Genomic DNA, 19,294 nt, shown 5'->3' on the forward strand with positions numbered 1-19,294 from the left:
TGTCTCTCTAAAAATAACTAAATAAAATCTAAAAAAAAAAAAAAATCTCCAGAGATAAGAAGGGTGGAAAGGCAGCTACAGAAAAGCAGATCCAATCCTCAGTGCTTTTGCGCATGCGGTCACCAGTCTCTCGACCAAGGTTCCCTTCCTCGTTGCCTAGGTAACTATCATCCTAGACATCTCACCTTGATTGTCCCGTACTCCGCAAACTCTGGCCCTGATGCCACTTCCTCTGTTGCAAGTCTCTTTCGAGGAAGCTCCCTTATTCAGAAGCCGGAGCCCCGTTTGTGAATAAATACATTTATCTATGAGGCTGTTTCCTGTCCATCTCTCAGCACTCAGAGTTTCCCGGAGGCAGGGCCCAGGTCTGAGGGCGTGTTTCACCGGCTCTCCGCCCGCCCGTGGGGAATGTGAATACTCCTGTCTCTTTGGAAAGGAAGCCAGTAACATCGATTTCAAACATACAACCTATGAAGCCAGTGTTCCTAATCTGAAGGTGTAGCTCAGGTGGTTAGAGTGTTGTCCTTGTACTCCAAGGTTACTGGTTCGATCCCAGGTCAGGGCACATGCAAGAATCATGCAGTGAATGCATCAATAAGTGCAACAACAAATCTTTCTGTCTCAAATCAATCAATAAAAACATACTGTAGCTCATGTGATATGAAAAAATAAAAAAGATGGGTCCTTGATAGAGGAACTGGCAGAAACGGCTCCATCCAGCTTAATTTAAAAGCTCATGCCATGGTCCCCATTTATCCAAGTGCTGGAGAAAACTTTGTTCTTAGTCTGCAAACTCTTCCTTGGGGACACCTTGCTTATTTCCTTCTTTAACACTCACAAAAGACGCCGTCTGTTCAGGCACAGCTCAGCACAGATACGAACTCATGTTCTCCATACAACCTTCCCGGGGGTCCGTCTGTTACTGCGGCCAGAACTGTGCCCGCAACCTGAACAGCCATGGAAATGCATCCACCAAGCTGAGCACCGTTAGACAAGAACTATGATCACCGGCTTTGTGCTGACGCAGAAACTCAGGAACAGAGTGGTTAAGGAATCCACCCAGAATCACACAGTGCAAAAGAGGTGGAGCCAGCATTTGAACTCAAGGTCACCTCTCCCTAACTCTTCTGCTGGGCAATAATACTTGGACGACGCGTAGTAGGTGCTTACGGAGCTGAGTTCCCCTCCTGAGACGGGGCCCCGGGGCTGGGACACAGGAAAGGACAAATGGATGGAACTGGAATGGCACCATGAAATGAGTCCTCTGGAGTCCCTCTCCTCTTTAGTCCCCAAACTCCCAACCACCAGGACCTATCAGGACCCACATCTAGTGACACGTCATGGGCTCTGATATGGGTCTCGAGCCACCACGACTCTTGCCCAAGAGTCTTTCCTGGACCCTTATCTGCTCCCAAATTCACTGGCCAGCTTCCTGCCACACACCCTCGACCCCAACCCAGGCTCAAGGCTGGTAGCTGCCCTGGAGAGACGGACAGACAACGGAGACAGACAGAGCTTCCTCAGCCTGACCTTCGCCCTGGGATACAGGACAGGGTGACATGGGATGGCAATTTGGTGGGAGGGGCCTCAGAGGACTCAGAGGGTGGGGGCTTGGGGACAAGGTCAGCTGGGGTACAGCCCGGGGATACAAGGAGGAGCTGGCCAAAGAGATGGGGAGTTCTGCACCACCTCCCCAGGGGAAGGGCTTTCTCATACCACCTGTCCGCTCCACTAGGGAAGAGGTTTCCGACTATCGACTGTTTTTATTGCTGTTGCATCCGCAGTGCTGAGGAGTGTGCCTGGCAGACAGTATGAGTTCAGTGCCTGTTTTTATTTTTTAAAAGATTTTATTTATTTATTTTTAGACAGAGGGGAAGGGAGGGAGAAAAAGGGGGAGAGAAACATCAGTGTGCGGTTGCCTGTCACGCGCCCCCTACTGGGGACCTGGCCCGAAACCCAGGCATGTGCTCTGACTGGGAATCAAACCAGCGACCTTTCAGTTCGTAGGCCAGCGCTCAATCCACTGATCCACACCCTCTTTATACAGCAAAGAGCCCCTTTCTGCCTCAACCCCACGTTCTAATTCCCCGAACCTTGCTTAATTTAAAATAAATTCTGATCTTCTTTCCTTCCTGTGTAGATGAGTTAGCATTTAGCACCATTTCCTCAGCCTAAAGAACTTTCTTTAGGAATTCTTGTGGACAGTTGCAATAAATTATCTCAGTTTCAGTTTATCTGAAAATATCTTGATTTCACCTTGTTTGAAGGGTACTTTCACAAGTTACCGAGTTCTGCGTTGACAGGATTTTTTCTTCTATCAGCACCTTAAAGGTTCTGTTCCATTGTCTTACGGCCTCCCTTCCTCTGTGCTGACAAGTCAGCTGATACTAATATCACTGTTCTCTTGTATGTAATGTGTCATTTTTCTCTGCCTGCTTTCAAGATTAAAAAAAAAGATTTTTATGTATTTATTTTTAGAGAGAGGGGAAGGGAGGGATAAAGAGAGGAGAGAAACAGCGAAGTGTGAGAGAAACATGCATCAGTTGCCTCTCACACGTCCCCCACTGGGGACCTGGCCTGCAACCCAGGCATGTGCCCTGACTGGGAATTGAACCGGCGACCTTTTGGTTCGCAGGCTGGCTCTCAGTCCAGTGAGCCACACCAGTCAGGGCAATCCTTTTTATTTTTTCCGCAGCTCTTGTAACCTTCTAAAGCAGGATATTACGCGAGCCTAGGCCAGTACCGTGGTGACTTACCTAGTCAGTGCTCAACAACCTCGTGCGGTGTGGAGAAATAAATGGAGGGGTCTCAGAGGGGACCAGGGACTCTGAAAGGTGGTGGAAGGCAGCCCGTGGCTCTGACCGGTGTGATCTCACTCTTGTTCTAGAAAGATGAACCTCACCTCTTCCCCCACCTGCCAGCCTGTGGAGGTGCAGTGCCTCCGCACGCTGACCATGGCCGCCCTGTCTGTGGCCTTCGCGGTCGGCGTGGTGGCCAACGGGCTGGTGCTCTGGATGACCGCCTTCCGCATGGCCCGCACCGTCACCACCACGTGGTTCTTCCACCTGGCCCTCGCCGACTTCGCGGTCCTGGCATCCCTGCCTGTCGCCATCTACAGCCTGGCCAGCAACGAGTGGCCCTTTGAGGATTCAGCCTGCAAGCTGTACATGGCCTTCCTGGCCTTCACCTTCTTCACCAGCATCTGTCTCCTGGTCCTCATCTCTGTGGACCGCTGCATCTCCGCCCTCTACCCGATCTGGGTCCGAAACCACCGCACTGTGCAGCGAGCGAGCTGGCTGGCCGTCGGGGTGTGGCTCCTGGCTGCCGTCGCTTCCTCTCCGTACCTGATATTCCGGACCACTGAAGAACAAGGGGGGTGTAAGTACTGCCACTTCAAGTTCGACATAGACAATGAGGGGCAGGAAAGCTCCTATGATTGGGAACAAGTGATTCACAAAAGGCACATGGCAGTGACCATCACTCACTTCGTGGTGGGCTTCTTGGTGCCCCTGGTGGTCATCAGCACCTGCGCCCACCTCCTCCGTTCCAAGCTCCGGCAGGAGGGCTGGGTCCACAGCAGCCGGCCTAAGAGGTTGCTGCTGGTGCTGGCGAGTGCCTTTTTCATCTTGTGGTTCCCATTTAATGTGGCACTCTTGGTCCACCTGGGGCTACGGGACCCTCATGACCCTAACATACTGCTCGCCCTCTGGGCTACCTTCTCCTTGGGCTGTCTCAACAGCTGCCTCAACCCTTTCCTCTATGTCTTTGTCGGCAGAAATTTCCAAGAAAAGTTTTTCCAGTCTCTGCCTTCTGCCCTAGCCAGGGCATTTGGTGAAGAGGGGTTTCTCATTCACCTTGTTCCCAAGGGGAAGTGCCCAGGGGATGCTGGAGACCTTAAAGTGGAAGCTGAAAATCCTCCTGTGTAGTTTGCAGCTCCTTTAGTAGGCTGGCTTCCAAGATCCTGCCAAATCCGTCCTCTTCTTTCAGGAAGTCTTCCTGGCACCACTTCATCTAAATCTCTGTATTAGAGATACCTGATTATTTCCCTGTAGCCAGTCTATCCTTCCTTCAGAGGAAGACTTCCTTTATAGGAAGACTTCCAATAAAAGTCTTCTGAGGTTATACAGAAAAAAAAAAAAAGACTAAGTTTCCCAGTGCCCTCCGCAACCAGGCACAGCCACGTGAGTACTTTCTGGCCAATAGGTGTGAGTGGAAGTAATCAATCTAATTTCCTTGAAGTGCCCTGGAATGGAAGGGGGTCTGCCCTATATTCCTCCCCTTTCCATGGTCCAGAATGCAAGTGTATCAGTTAGATTTTGCTGCATAACAAACAGCCCAAAACTTAAGAGGCTTCAAACCGTAACCTTTTCTGATTTCGGTGGTCAGCAACTTGGGCTGGGCTCGGCCGAGCAGTTGCTGGTCTGGGCTGGGCTTCCTCAGGTGGCCAACTAAGTGACTCGGTGCTTCTGGGTGGGGTGGCTGGGACAATGGCATTGACTGAGCCACGGAGCTCTCATCGCCCTGCAGGCTGACTGGGGAGGGTTCCATGAGCAACATGGAATGTGAGAGACTACACTTGACACTTGACACAATGTTTCCAGGTTCAAAGGGTGGGGCAATGCATTCCACCTGCGATGGGAAAAAAATCTGCAAAGTGACATTGCCAAGGAGCACAGATACAGGAAGGCATGAGGCACTGGGGCCATTTTTGCAATCTGCCACAGCGTGTCTGCTGGCGGCCACGTGATGTGGAAAGCGACTGTGTTCCCGTCCCTGCCCTGGAATGTGTTAACCCACGCTGTGAGGAGAGATGTCAGTTGCTAGCTCATTGAAGCCATTGTTATTTTGTATCTCTGTTAGAGCAGCTGAATCTTGCCCTTAACTATCACGCTGCCAATCTCTGGAACTTGTGCAAAGTGACATAATAAATTTCCTTATTGTTGAAGCCTTATTATTTGGAGTCAGGTTTTCTGTTACTTGAAACCCATAGTAGCCCCACTGATGAGTGCAATAAACACTCCCTTCTGGGGGCAGAATCCCAGTGGTCTGTGGTCACGAGTGTTCCTTCGATTCTGGGTAGAGAGAAACAAACAGACAGACACATATTCAAACTGAAAGCTACCATGTTACTTGCTCATAAGCAGAAGAGGCAACTCTGGCCCCGCTCTGGTGCCCTGTGAGCACTCCCCTCAGAGCCTCGGTTCCCCTGACTCTGTGCACCGATGCTTTCGTGTTCCGTAGATGAGGAGAGGATGCAGTGATGCAAAGACTGAGTGTCAGGAAGGATACAGGTGCGTTAAAAAGCAAGCTGGGAGCCCCGGCCGGTGTGGCTTGGTTAGTTGGGCATCGTCTTGCAAACTGGAAGGTCACCAGTTTGATTCTAGTCAGTGCACATGCCAGGGTTACAGGTTCAATCCCCAATTGGGGTGTGTTTGGGGAATGGCGTACAGAAGGCAGCTAATCAATGTTTCTCTCCCTCTCTTTCTCCCTCCCTTTCCCTCTCTCTAAAATAACATTTTTAGAAAAAAAGTAAGCTGGAAGCCCTGTCCGGGTGGCTCAGTTGTTGGAACATCCTCTCATACACCTAAAGGTTGCAGGTTTGATTCCCAGTCAGGGCACATACCTAGGTTGTGGGGTGGATCCCCAGTTGGGGAGCAAATGGGAAGCAACCAATCAATGTTTCTCTCTCTCTAAAATCAATAAACATATCCTCAGATGAAGATTAAAAAAATAAGCTGGGGAAAGTGGTTTATTCAAAATCAAAACATTAAAATAATGTAGGCTCATGGTAAAAAGAAAATAATTTTTTCCTGTGTTTCTGGACCTCCCATTCCAACGTCTTCTCCCTAGAGATTGCTAGTTTCTGGCGAACACCCTTTCAGATAGCCTACCCATGCCTAAGCATTTTTGATTTAAAGAGAACACGCCATATACACTGTCCTACATTGTGTGTGTGTGTGTGTGTGTGTGTGTGTGTGTGTGTTTACGAGGAGTACATCTTGGAGATGGTTGCAAAGTACCCAAGAGGTCTGCTGCATTATTTTTCGGTGCGGGTGGCACAGTATTTCCTTGTCTGACTGTACTGTTCTCAGAGGTGTCTCATCAGTCCCCTACTGACGAGCATTGAGATTGCTTTCAAATCCGCTGCGGTGATATTGTTGAAGCGTGCAAAGTCATTCACTGTAACCCACGTCCTGAGCGATGCAAACGCAGGAGTGGAGGCACTCACCGGTCTGCCAGAGCGAACACCCGTGCACCTTGGCCAGGTCCCAGGCTGCGACACGGCCGGCCGCCCCAGTGGTCCCCATGCTCCTCCTCCAAAGAAAACTCTGTCCTGAATTTTATTGTGAACCTTTTTTTTGAGCCTTGTCTTTTTCCTGACAAAATTTTCATTTGAAACATTTCGAACCTACCGTTACGAGAATAATACAAGTGACCTTTCAACTAAATTTTCCAAATGTTGCTACTTGCCCATCTGCATGTCCCATATATTTAGTCTTTCTTCTCTCCCCCGCATCTCCCTCTCTCTTCCTCTCTCCTTCTTGACCCTTCTCTTTTTCTCCTTATCTGTGCACCTCTCTTTGCCTTTATTAGCTTTTCTCTCTCTGCTTATCTGTGCATCTCTTCTATCCATCTACCTATCTACCTACCTGCCTATCCATCCAGCCATCCATGTGTCTGTCTCCCCACACACATACCTACATACCTGCCATGATGAGCAGACCCATAGGGATACTCGGGCTCTACGAGGAGGGAGCCCCACAATTGCTGTCCCTCAATGGGCCAGTGGTTAGAGACACCTCCAGAAAATTTTGAACTTTTTGAAAGTAGGTGCAGACATCATATCACCATGATTAAATTCTTTACTCTGTGTCTCCTAAGAATAAGGCACAACCATAATATTATTACCACACTCAAGAACTTTAACATTGATATTAAGTAATATGCATGTCTGCATTCAAATTTCCTAATTGTCCCAATAATGAACTCTATAGCATTTTTAAAAAATCAAGAGATGCCCTGGCTGGTGTGGCTCAGTGGATTGAGCGCTGGCCTGTGAACAAAAGGGTCACTGGTTTGATTCCCAGTCAGGGCACACACCTGGGTTGTGGGCCAGGTCCCCAGTAGGGGGCGTGCAAGAGGCAACTACACATTGATGTTTCCCTCCCTCTCCCTCCCTTCCCCTCTCTAAAAATAAAGAAATAAAATATTTTTTTTTAAATCAAGAGCTTCTAATGACATTCTCTTACCATCCCCCAACATACACACACACAAATGGACTAAGTAGTAGGTCAAAAACACACCTCAGTTTGGTTCCCTAAAGCAGAAGTAATACAGGTCACATTCAAAATTAGAAATTAGTAACAAAGGATAACTGAAAACACTCAAATTGCCTTGGACATTTTAAAACACCCTTCTAAGTTAATCCTGGGTTACACAAAGAAGAAAACTGGTGTGCCACTTTATTTAGAAATGAGCACATGCAGATCAAAACTTGAGATGTGGGGCCAAAGCTGTACCCTGAGGAAAATTTATAGTTTTAAAATGCTAATTAGAAAAAAGTCCAGCCCTGGCTGGTATAGCTCAGTGGATTGAGCACGGGCTGCGAACCAAAGGGTTGCCAGTTCGATTCCCAGTCAGCGCACAGGCCTGGGTTGCAGGCCAGGTCCTCAGTACGGGGTTCACGAGAGGCAACCACACATTGATATTTCTCTCCCTCTCTTTCTCCTTCTCTTCCTCTCTCTCTCTAAAAATGAATAAATGCAATCTTAAAAAAAAAAAAAGAAAAAAAGTCCAAAAAGGGATGAGAAAAGCAAACAACTCAAGGGGCTAGAGGAAAACCAATAACTCCTGGCTGGTGTGGCTCAGTGGATTGAGTGTTGGCCTGCAGACCAAAGGGTCACTGGTCCGATTCCCAGTCAGGGCACCCGCAGGCCCTGTCCCCAGTAGGGGGCGCTTGAGAGGCAACCACATACTGATGTTTCTCTTCCTCTCTCCTTCTCTTCCCCTGTCTCTAAAAATAAGTAAAATCTTATAAAAAAGAAAACCAATAAAATAAATGCTCAACAACTTGAAAGAAAGCATTGATAGATATTAATGAGGCAATTAACCAAAAAGAAAGTGGGTAATGATAAGAAACTTGTTCTCTCTCTTTTTCTAACAATAATATCCTTTTATATTTGTACTTGTGTTCTTTCGTGAATACTCCCAAAAGGCAGGATGGCACTATGGCCAGTTTTACCTGGGTGACACCAGTCAAGTTGCTTCCACCCTCCGTTGCCCTCATTTCCAATGGAATGAAATAGGATAATAATAGCATCTCTCTCAAAGGGCCGCTGTGCGAATTACATGCATTATTGCTGGTGCTTCGAAGGTGCAATGCAAATGTTTGCTATTATCGGTATTCTCATCTGTTAAGATTCCTCCTAGGAGACCGGGTGAGGTCAGAGGGCCGGGTTCCCATGGCCCGGCTCTGCCAGAGGCGCTCTGCAAGGCTGTTTCCCATGCTTGGCCTGGCCGCTGGCAGTCTCTCGGATCTTAGCCTTCTCCGAGGAGGATAGTGGAATCGTGGAGAGGTTTTCAATTCGCATTGATTTTCTAATGAAGGTGGTTAAGCAGGCCTTCACGGAGACTGCGGGTTTTCGAGCTGGCTGCAGGATTCTCCTGGTGGGGTGAGCAGATGTGATTGGTAAGGCAAGTGTTGAGACCCAGCCCAGACAGGGTGCAGCTGCTGGTTGTGGTCCAGCCCAGCGAGGCACTCAGCCTTTCCCTGAGCAGCCTCCAGGAGAGAGGTTTGTGAAGGATGCCCTCCTAGGCTTCGGATTCTTACTGAGCCAAATAGGGACTGGGAATCCTTCTCTAACAAGATTTCTATAAGAACCCAAGAAGGGGACTCATTCCTTCAGTCTTCAAACAAGGGCCGCTCACAGGTATGGATCATGTCCTGTGCAGCGGAACCTTATCCACGTGCGGACTCCACACAATGGCATCGCACAATTACGCTCATTGTACAGATGAGAAAAATGAAGCTCAGAGAGGTAAAGTCACTTGCCAAAGGTCACACAGCAAATAAGTGGTAGCTGGGACTTGAACGGTCTTACCCCATTCATCTATCCGGTCATGGTTAATGGGTGCCTGTCAGGTGAACGGCTCAGTTCTAGGCACCGGAGCTAGAAAGGTGAAGGAGGGACTAACATTAGAAGGGGAGGGGCCTACATTTGATGGAGAGGGGCTGCCACTACAGGGGGCGGGGCTAGAGGCTGCCAGTCCTGGGGCTGTAAGTGGCAGGTGGAGGGGTCGCTACAGGAGGCGGGGCTAGGGGCTGCCAGTCCTGGGGCTGTCAGTGGGGGGCGGGTACTCTGGGGGGGAGGGAGGGGCTGACACTCCTCATCCTTCAGGTCCTACAGCCGCCCACCTCCACGCCATCCTCTGGGCCTACAAGTATCCACCGAGCACACCGAGCACACCGTACCTACAAATCTCTCCCATCCCCTGGGATTCGTGCTCGTCTGCCGTGAACGCAGCCTCTGCCCTCGGAGCTCTCAGCCGGGGGAAGACAGCCCCGCTCCACATCCCACAGAAAGACACTCAGCTCCCGAGCGGGAGGGCGGCAGTCACTCTCTTAATCACCACCTCTGTTTCTGTCAACAAGGAGAGAGGGGAGGCGGAGCCCCAGCCCGCCGGGTGTGATGTGTTCCCAGCTGTGGGAGACAGACAGACTGTCATCCAAGTTGGAAAATAGTTGTCATGAGACTCCCCAGCCCCTGACACCTGACACCTTCCCTCTCGCGCTCTCTCACTCTCTCCTCTGTTCCTGTGGTGTCTGAGCCCCGACTGCTTTCCGACTCCCATCAGCCCTCCTGGTGTGGGACTCACCTGCTCGAGGTCAAGGCCCCAGCCAGGGTCAGGAGGTCAGGGTTGGGCTGCATAGATGTGTGCTGTGGGTCTTCTGGTTCCCGTTCTTCTTCGCGCGCAATAAAATGAAAAGGGGGCCGTGACAGCCTTACTCCCTTGCCTGTTCCATTTGCTTTTGTCGCCCCTCCCCCTTCCCGAGCTCCTGGGACAGGTCCCGACCATTTGCTGTCCACCCCCTCAGGGTCCCACTGGCCTGACCGAGGCCCGGGTTTCAGGTACTAATGATGCCTTCCTGTGTGTATCCTGTTGTGAGTGATTCTGGGGACCCCAGAGGCGGCAGGCTGGCCCAGAGACGGACACCAACAGTGAGTGGCCGAGGTGTGCACAGCAGTGACAGAGCAGGTACCAGGTGTGAGGGCCCAGGGCTGGAGTTGACGGGCCACCGTGAAAGGCCAGGCCGAGGGGCTGGGACTTTGTGCAGGGGCACTGGGGAGCCATGCGAGGTGTGTGAGCAGGGGAGAGGCAGCGTCAAGGCCAAGTGTGGATAGATCCCTCTGGGGCCCTGTGAGGAGGTAAAAAGAGGCCAGCAGAAGGCTGGAGTGGGGGTCCAGCACGAGAGGAGGAGGCCTGAACAAGAGCCAGGTGGTGGAGACGGAGAGTGGGGGGAGGGACAGACCAGGCCAGAAGGGGCTGGAGAGAGAGGCTGGTAGAGAGCTACCTCTAATCCAGGACCCCTCTCCTCCACCCTCCCAGTCTTGGGCACTTGGTGGCCCACGGGAGCCACAGTACAAGGAGGGCAGAGCAGGGCCCCCACTTCCCTGAAGGGCTCCCCTCCCTTCCTCTTTCCAGACCACAGCCCCACCCCTCCCGCCGCAGCCTGGCCACCCCAGGATGGAGGGCAGCGTCTGTGCCTCTCTGCACCCCCCCATTCCACTTACCAGGACCCCAGGAACTCCCCCGGGCCCGCCTGGATGATCCAGGGTCCTGTCCCTAATTTAGGATCATCTGCTTAGCACCTGTAGTTCCCCTTTGCGAGGTAATGTAACTTGCAGGTTCTGAGGATTTGGACATGGACATCTTTGGGGCTGTTACTCTGCCTACCACAGTGGGCCTGGGGACCCTTATTTGAACCCATTAAGCCCCTTATTCAACAATATTTGTCTCCTGAGCACCTGCTATGTACCAGGCACTGCTTTGGGATGAAAATCCCTGCCCGTAAGGAATTTCTATGGCACAGAGTTGGGGGTCAGGAGTGCTGACAGACAGCAAAACAAGACAGGAATTTAAAGTAATACATGGACCCTGGCTAGTCTGGCTCAGTGGATCGAGTGCCAGCTTTCGAACCAAAGGGTCGCCGGTTCGATTCTCAGTCAGGGCACACACCTGGGTTGCCAGCCAGGTCCCCAGTACGGAGTGCATGAGAGGCAACCACACATTGATGTTTCTTTCCCTCTCTTTCTCCCTCCCTTCCCCTCTCTCTAAAAATAAATAAATAACATCTTTAAAAGAAGAAAAAGAAACATAGTTCCTGCTCTTGCTGTAGCCCCCTCTCAGAGACCCTGCCTACAAGAGAGGTGTCACCTGACCCAGTCTGGGCCAGTGAGCAGTGGTCAGCGAAGGGTTTCTGGGGAAGGTGGCACCCAGTAGGGTTTTGGAGGGTGAGTAGGAGTTTGCCGGTGGAACCGATGGGGTAAGGAAAAGTGCTGCAGGATGAGGAAACAGCGAGGACCAAGGCTGGGTGTGTCCAAGGCTGGGTGTGTGCGTGTGTACACGGAACCGTGGTGCTTGTTTCAGGAACTCCAGAGTGGTAGGCGGGGAAGTGGTAAGCCATGAGGCCGGCGGTGTGGGCGGGGCCACCAGAGGCGAGGCTGCTGCTGCCAGGCTGAGGGGCTCAGACCCATCCTGGGGCGATGGGAAGAGAGCGCCCAGACAAACACACGATCCTTCAGCTCACAGGTGGGGAAACTGAGGCTCCTGCTCAGACTGTGCGTGGTGGCCCCTCTGATTTCCAGCCAGACCCTGGCTCCCACTTCCTCTTCTATCCACTTCAGAGCTTCCCGCTCCTCCCCATCCTGAGTCCTCAAGAGAAGACCTGGTTGCCAGCTTCTGCTTGGATGTCCCAGAAGACACCTGGCCCTCCACCTGCTAGTGAGTGCAGGACCACAGAGGAACAGAGTGGGTAAACTGAGGCCCACAGAGCAAAACCTGGGTGCAGATCTCCCGAGTTAACATTCAAGGCCTCGTGAGTTCAAATCCAGGCTGGGTCTCTGCTTGGTCCGCTTTGATTTTGAGCAAGCGAATCTCCCTCCCCAGCCTCAGTTTCCCCAGCTGAAAGGCAGCACTGTTAAGAGCAGCTGCCTCCTACGGCTTGGAACAGCAAGGTTCCTGCGGTCCTTGAGTGGCACAGGTTTCCTGAGGGGATGGAGAAGGGCAGCAGGCTCTGAGACTGGAGAACGGGCTGCTTCTGGGGGCAGGCAGGGCTGGTCCATCCAGGGCTTCACCCCCAGGCAGAAGGAATGGCTGAGACTTTGTACAGGGCCACTGGGGAGCCATGGGAGGCCTTTGAGCAGGGGAGAGGCAGGTCAGCTCTGGAGCCAGGGGGTGGCCAGACTGGAGGTGCAGACTGGAGGCAGGGGTGGAGGCTGAGCTGATTCCACAGGGGAGGTGACACCTGACCTGGGCCAGGGCACAGGGGGCAGCACACAGGGGACAGGGCAGAGAGAATCAGAGTGAGACTGAGAGGTGGCTGGAAGACACGGGGAGAGGACAGCATCTCGGGTTTGCGTGGATGGTGACTGTCCCCGAGATGGAGGACCTGGGGAAGTCTGAGTGGAAGGGTGTGGGGCATGCTAATGAGGAAGCCTGTGGGTCCCCACAGCACCACCCAGCCCATGGAAGACCCTTCAGAGATGTGGCGGCCGGCACCCCTTGGAGTCCTGTGCCCCCCGGGGGCTGCCCTCTTCCTCTGCTACTCCCTGGCCGCCCTTGCCTGCTACCTGCTGGAGATGGCCAGCCACAGCCTGGTGATCCGAGTGGCTGGGCCCTGCCTGCCTCCCGCACTCTCAGCCACCTGGTTTGGCCACCAGGCCGCCACCGACGTTGCCTTCATGGTCCTCCTGCCACTGGTCCTCACCTGGACATCTTCCAGCTGGCCCCTGGGTGGCACCTTCTGCCACCTGGACCCCGGCCTTGCCTTCCTGACCTTCTACGCCAGCGGCCGCCTGCTGACCCGTGCGGCTGCTGACTGCTGCTCCTCGGTGCTGTGGCCGGCCTGGGCGCTGAGCCACCACTCAGCCCGCCGCGTGGTTTTCTGGGCCGGTGGCTTCTGGCTCCTTCTGCTGGTCCTGGGCCTGCGGGCCCAGGGAGCCCTGAGGGGCTGGGTGGTCCGGGTCGAGCTTCCTAATGGGACGTCCACAGGGGAGCCTTCCCACCTCTCCTCCGACCTGGCACTGAATCAGCTGGTGTTTGGCTTCGGGGTGCCTCTGGGGGTCCTGCGTGCCTTTCACAGCCTCTTGAAGGCCAAGCTGCGCCTGGCAAGGCTCACGGGGAGGCCCCCGCTGCTGGGGCTGCCCTGGGCCTCAGGGGCCATGTTGTTTCTCTGCTGGTTCCCCTTCCACCTGCTGCTTCTGGTGAGGCTGCTCGGGGCCCGGGAGGCCAGGCTGGACACAGAGGAGGTCTGGGTGCTGCTCAGGCCCCTGGGGCTCACCCTGGCGGGGGCCAGCGGCTGCCTCAACCCTCTGCTCTACGTGTTCGGGGGCCAGAGCTGCAGGCGGCGGCTGTGCGGGGCCCCTTTGTCCTGCTCAGGTGGAGGGCCTGAGGAGGAGATGGCGTCCAGCTCTGGGGATGGAGACCCGGCCTTCCTGCGAGGGCCTGAGGGAAATTCTTGAGGGGTTGTGGACAGTGAGGGAGGAGGAGGAGAGGAGGGGGAGATGGCAAAGGCCATCTGTCCATCCTCTGGAGAGTGGGGGGCGCTGATGTAGTGAGAGATGGTGAGGTGAATGGAGGAGAACAGAGACCCAGAGAGAAGGGGACGGGGACCTAGACAGAGGGGGACAGAGACTCAGAGAGAGAGCAGGCCAAGTGGGAGAAGAGGGAGCAACAGGCATGATGTCACTGGGACGGGACCGTATTGTCTTGGTGGCAGACAGAGGCCAAATCGAGGACAGGAGGTGAGGCTGCCGGGAGGGACTGAGAGGGAGACAAAGACGCAGGGAGAGACAGAAACGGGAGAGCTCTGGGACAGATGGAAATAGAGCTGGCATTGGACTGAAGGACAGGAGAATGAGTGGGGAGAGAGACGGACGGACAGGGAGACAGAAAGACAGAGAGACTGGGGCCTGGGTCTAAAGACGGGAACACAGACACGTGGCAGGGAGTTGGAACTAGATTCCCAACCAGCCTGGTAGCCAAGGGACTGGGTAATACCCAGATGTGGGGGTTTTCAGGCCTAAAACCGGGAAAGTCCCGTTACCCAGTCCACCGAGATGCCTTGGTCTCCTCGGTGGACTGGGTAACGGCCCTGGGCCACCAAATTCCCTGGATCCCCAGGCCCTTAGGTATCATTCATCGTCTCCTGAGATACTTGTGCCCCTCCTCACAGCCACTGCCTGCCGGGCCCCTGCCCGGGAACCATGCTGTTTGCCATCTTTCCACTGCAAACTCCCAAATGTTGCCAAACTAAAGGTTAATTTTTGCTCCACGTTCCATGACTTCTGATGTGTCCAAGGAGCTACCTTGGAAGTGCACTGAGCCCCAGGGGGGAAATCTGTCTCTCTCTGTCTTCGGGAAATGCATTGCAGTGATGCCTCTTGACCCTGTCGGTGCATTAGAATCTCCAGGGGGAGCTTTTAAAATCTGATCGATGGCTGGGCCCTGTCCCCAGGCGTTGTGGTTTCAGTGGGCCGGGGTGGGGCTGGGCTCTGGGAGTTTTAACCCCTCCCCACATAGGGAAACCCACGGGCCTCGGGGCTGAGCCCCATCCCTCTGCAGCGCCTGTGGTCTGGTGAAAATGCGACCCTGATGGCTCCCAGGGGATGGAAAAACCAGCACTAAGTGGTTGGAAAGCCCGGGGGATGCCAAGACCAACGTCTTTGTCAATAAATTGTTTTGCAAACACTGACAGCCATGATTCACACACAGGGGAGGGGGGAGTGTCCAGCAGGAGTCAGAGTCTATTCTGGGTCCCCCCCTTCAAACTCTCAGTTACAGCCACCAAAGACAGGAGGGGAGAGTGGGAGGAGGTGGGAGGGGTGGAGGCAGACAGAGACTCAAACTGAGAGGGAAGGATTTCCAGGAAGCCTTCTGGAAGGGCTGACACAGAGGTGGCAAAGGGCCCTCCAGGCAGAAGGCACAGCATGTGCAAAGGCACTGGGGCATTTAAAAAAAGGCATCTCAGCCCTGGCTGGTGTGGCTCCCCCTGGCTTGCGAACCAAAGGGACACGGGTTTGATTGAGTCTCAGTCAGGGCATATGCCTGGGTTGTAGGCCAGGTCCCCAGTAGGGGGCTCACAAGAGGCAACCTCACACTGATGTTTCTCTCCCTCTCTTTCTCCCTCCCTTCCCCTCTCTAAAAATAAATAAATAAATAAATAAATAAATAAATAAATAAATAAAATCTTTAAAAAACATCTCTGAGTTCTATGTGGTTAAGGATAGGCCATGGCAGGGGCTTAGGAAATGGACGAAATTTTTAAAAAGTAAAGACTGGAGGGAGTCAGATCACACAGCCTTCGATGCCAGGCTGAGGGGCTGTGAGTCCTGTCTGGGGGCTGGGGAGCCCTGGGAGGGCTGTGAGCAGGGAGGGAGAGGGTCAGCTTCTGGTGTAGAAAGACCCCTGTGATGGGTGAAGAGAGACAGGGGGGCTGAAGCGAGGGTCCAAGGTAGCCCAGGCAGAGAGGTGGAGGGACGAGGGGGTGGAAACAGCAAAGACCCCTCCTCCCTGGTGTCAGAATAATGGTTTTGCAGCCAGCCGCTTCCCTCTGGGACTGGACTACCTTCTGGCTGGGAAAATAGTCCAACACTGCCTCCATGTGGTTGTTCCTAGTATTGCAATTAAGGCCTCTTGAAGAGCTGTCCAGATCGGGACGCTGGCAGACTGAAGAAGGCCCGATTACCAAGGATTCGGGAACCACCGGCCCCAGGGGTTTGTACCCCCGCCCCGGACAAAATGGGAATCTATGGGCAACTAGGATCCCATCCCTAATGAGAATTTGCCAGGACTTTCCTGGGAAACCCAGGATGTTCAGTTACCCTGTTCAGGAGTAGTCTTCTCAGATCTTGCGTTGAAATGAAAAAAAATTTCTAATCCTCATTGAGGATATGTTTTCATTGATTTTAGAGAGACAGAAAGGGAAAGAGAGAGAAACACTGATGTGAGAGAGAGAGACATCTATTAGCTGCCCTCTTTACGTGCCCCGACTGGGGATCAAATGGCAACCTTCTGGAGTATGGGCCCACGCTCCAACTCACTGAGCAACCCGGCCCACGCCTGTGTCTTTTCAGGTGAGAACGCAGCTAGCCCCTTGCCCCAGCCCCTCCTCCCTCAGACCCAGGGGTTCAGGCCCCTGGCCCCTCCAACAGGGTCGGCCCAAGGTGGTGGGACGGAGCCGGATGTGCTGGTTCAGTCACATTTATTGGGTTTCAGAGGCCAGAGTCATGGCCGAAGCAGCGCAGGGATCTTGGCTTAAGCTGTCCTGTTTCTTCTCATTGCTGCGCCTAAGAGAGGAGGAGAGACAGAGGGACACAGGGACAGGGGAGAGAGAGAGGCCAGGACGATGGAACGGGCCCGAACGGACGCAGCCCCCTGCCTGGCTCTCTTCCGCTCACCTTGTTGAAGAAGTAGATGGAAGCGAGGATGGTGAACACGGCGATGGCCAGAGTCACGTTCTGTGTTGCGGGGGGTTGTCAGAGGTCAGGACCCATCCCCTCCCTCCCTGGCCCCAGGCCTCCCTTTCCCCCGCCGGATCCGCCCTCACTTCTTGAAAATTCATGGCCATGGGTCCTCCGCTGCCCGGTACTCGACCTCCCCCTGCTTGGCTTGGGCCTCTGACACAGAGAGGGGAGATCAGCCACCTGAGCCTGAGAGGGGGTTGTCTAGGAGACCAGAATGGTGGCCGTGGCGATGGAGAAGGGCATTCTGGGTAGAGGGGACCCTGGGGCAGAGGCTTGGGGGTCCAGAGCTCTTGGGTGCAGAATGTCCCATTCAGTGTCTGCACTTGGGATCAGGACTTTGAGAAGGGCATCAGACTGTTCACACTACACTGAGGAGTTCGTCTCCCTCCACCCGAGGGTGCTGGGGAGCCAAGGGAGAGGGCTGTGAGCAGGGAGGCACAGGGACCGCTCAAGGGAGAGCAGGTAGGTGACCCAGGTGCCTTCCCACCAACGGGTCTGCCAGACACAAGGCTTCGAGGTTCAGCAGAGGTTGGACTGGACCTTCCAGAGACTGGCAGCCCGTTTTGAGGGTGGGAGCGGCAGTTACTGCTTCCCCACCCTCTGGCATGGTGAGGCGCCCGTGGCTCCCACAGAGCGCCGGCCATCACTGAGTTTTACTCCGCCAGCCCTCCTGCTGCTGTTGGAGACACTTAACTCTCTTTTTGTCCATCACACCTGTAGAACTGACCTCCAGGTTCCCAGAAACACAGAGGGGAGAGAAACAGGGCAGCTGTCCCTCATGAACCACGGAGCCCACCTTGCTAAAAGCTGTTTCTAACCCCAGAATGAATACTCAAGGTGCTCTGTGGTCATTTATGGAATATGTACTTACATTTACATATTTATATATATTTATATATATATATATATATATGGGGTCCTGCACAAATATCCCTTTTTACGACAAAATCTTTTATTACAAAATCATGAGCATGTCGTCCCGTAACACAACAGTATCACACTCAAGCACACCCTGTGACAATTTAGGCGAGGTGTTCAAGTTAAAACTACAAATTATTACACCCATATTATTTATTACCCTCCCCCCACCCTCGATCAGGACGTACCTCGGTCAGACTCTGTATTGTATGTCAAATATATTCCCCGACAAGCAGTGAGTCAGGGTTGGCCAAATCAATGTCCCAGTGACGTTGTACAACACAGCTACCAGGAGTGAAAAGGATCGGCTGTGGAATGACACACCTCAGGACGCCAGCCAGACAATTCCAGAAGGCAAGGCATTCAGCAGGGCAAGGCCGTGCACAAAACAGTACAAAACAAACAAATAAAACAAAAACAACAACCCAAAAGCAAGGGGTCTTTCTGTATTTTAAAAAAATCCACAAGAAACCTGTGGGCAGTTTTGATGGGTGATCAGAACTGGGTTATGCTTTGGGCAAAGCAGCTGTCAATGATATTTGGGGGGAAATGGAAGACATTTGAAGAAGGGAGATTGGGTATTAAAAAGGGAGAGACATTAACTGAAAAACAAAGATTCCACAACTGCACTTCCGGTTCGATCTCCCTTCGGTAAGACGCGTGTACGTGCACAGAAGGGCCTAAAGACTTCGGGCAGGGTGTTCTGCCTCAGCCTCACCGCCGAAAGCAGCAGGCCCAGCTCCAGGGGTCCACCGGAGACAGCTTCCTGCAGGGACCTTGCTCAGAGGCAGTGGAAGTCACAGTGGCCCAGCTTAGCTTTCCCAACAGATCTGCTCAGGTGCTCACCCCTGGGACCCGTGCATGTGACTTTGTTTGGAAACAGGGTCTTGGCAGATGTAATCAGTTACAATGAGGTTATCCCTGGCTTCCTCCTCGTAGGAAGAGAGACCCAGAGACGGGCACACGCAGAGAACATAGAACTCCCCGTCTGCAGACCAAGGAACACAAGGGCTGCCAGCGATGCCCGAAGCTAGGGGAGAGGCCAAGATCGGAGCCTGCCTTCCTCACAGCCCTCAGGAGGCGCCAACCCTGCCTGGACGTGGTGGCAGTTCTGGCCTGACCTCCGGAATGAGAGAGAATGAATTCCTGGTGTCTAAGGCACCCAGTGTGCGGTCATTTCTATGGCAGCCTGAACAAATGAATTAATACACAACTGCAGGGTGGAAAGGGGCTGGGGAGGGGTCCCGGTTGCCTGAAGCCCAAGAGATGGGAGAGACTGGAGCTACGTGAGTCAGTGCTGAGTGTCCTCAGAGTTCCCGCTCCCCTTAATAGCTGACCCCAGCTGGAATCCAGAGGACAGTCTTGCCTTGAGGGTGGAAAGTGGATGGGAGGGGTGGGGTGGGCCTTGGGGGAAGAACCTCGATGTCCCCCCTTCCCCAGCCCGGTGATGGGCTGAATCATGTCCCCTAAGGTGCCTCAGTCCTAACCCCCACAACCTGTGAATACATCCCCTCACACGGCCAAAGGGACTCTGCAGCGCGATTCTGTTAAGCATCTCGGACGGGACCTGCCTTTCCTCGTTCAGGCAGCTGTAACAGAATATGACTGGGGACATGCAAATGGCATGCATG

At 53.4% G+C, this 19,294-nt stretch overlaps 2 protein-coding genes across 2 annotated transcripts; both read left to right on the forward strand.

Moving 5' to 3' along the window:
* Nucleotides 1-1,457: 1,457 nt before the first annotated feature.
* Nucleotides 1,458-3,926, forward strand: GPR32 (G protein-coupled receptor 32). Its single transcript, XM_024566341.2, has 2 exons — nucleotides 1,458-1,554; nucleotides 2,888-3,926. Exon 2 carries the CDS (start codon nucleotides 2,892-2,894, stop codon nucleotides 3,924-3,926), a length of 1,035 nt encoding a protein of 344 aa, XP_024422109.1. The 5' UTR covers nucleotides 1,458-1,554; nucleotides 2,888-2,891.
* An 8,775-nt stretch (nucleotides 3,927-12,701) lies between these two features.
* On the forward strand, nucleotides 12,702-13,742 carry LOC112310101 (formyl peptide receptor-related sequence 4-like). Its single transcript, XM_024566342.2, has one exon. It carries the CDS (start codon nucleotides 12,702-12,704, stop codon nucleotides 13,740-13,742), a length of 1,041 nt encoding a protein of 346 aa, XP_024422110.1.
* Nucleotides 13,743-19,294: the final 5,552 nt, after the last annotated feature.

This window comes from Desmodus rotundus, chromosome 12 (assembly GCF_022682495.2).
Source record: "Desmodus rotundus isolate HL8 chromosome 12, HLdesRot8A.1, whole genome shotgun sequence".
NCBI classification, from domain to species: Eukaryota; Metazoa; Chordata; class Mammalia; order Chiroptera; family Phyllostomidae; genus Desmodus; species Desmodus rotundus.

Coding starts and splice junctions, on each gene's coding strand:
- GPR32 (XM_024566341.2), top strand. CDS start 2,892: ATGAACCTCACCTCTTCCCCCACCTGCCAGCCTGTGGAGGTGCAGTGC.
- LOC112310101 (XM_024566342.2), top strand. CDS start 12,702: ATGCTAATGAGGAAGCCTGTGGGTCCCCACAGCACCACCCAGCCCATG.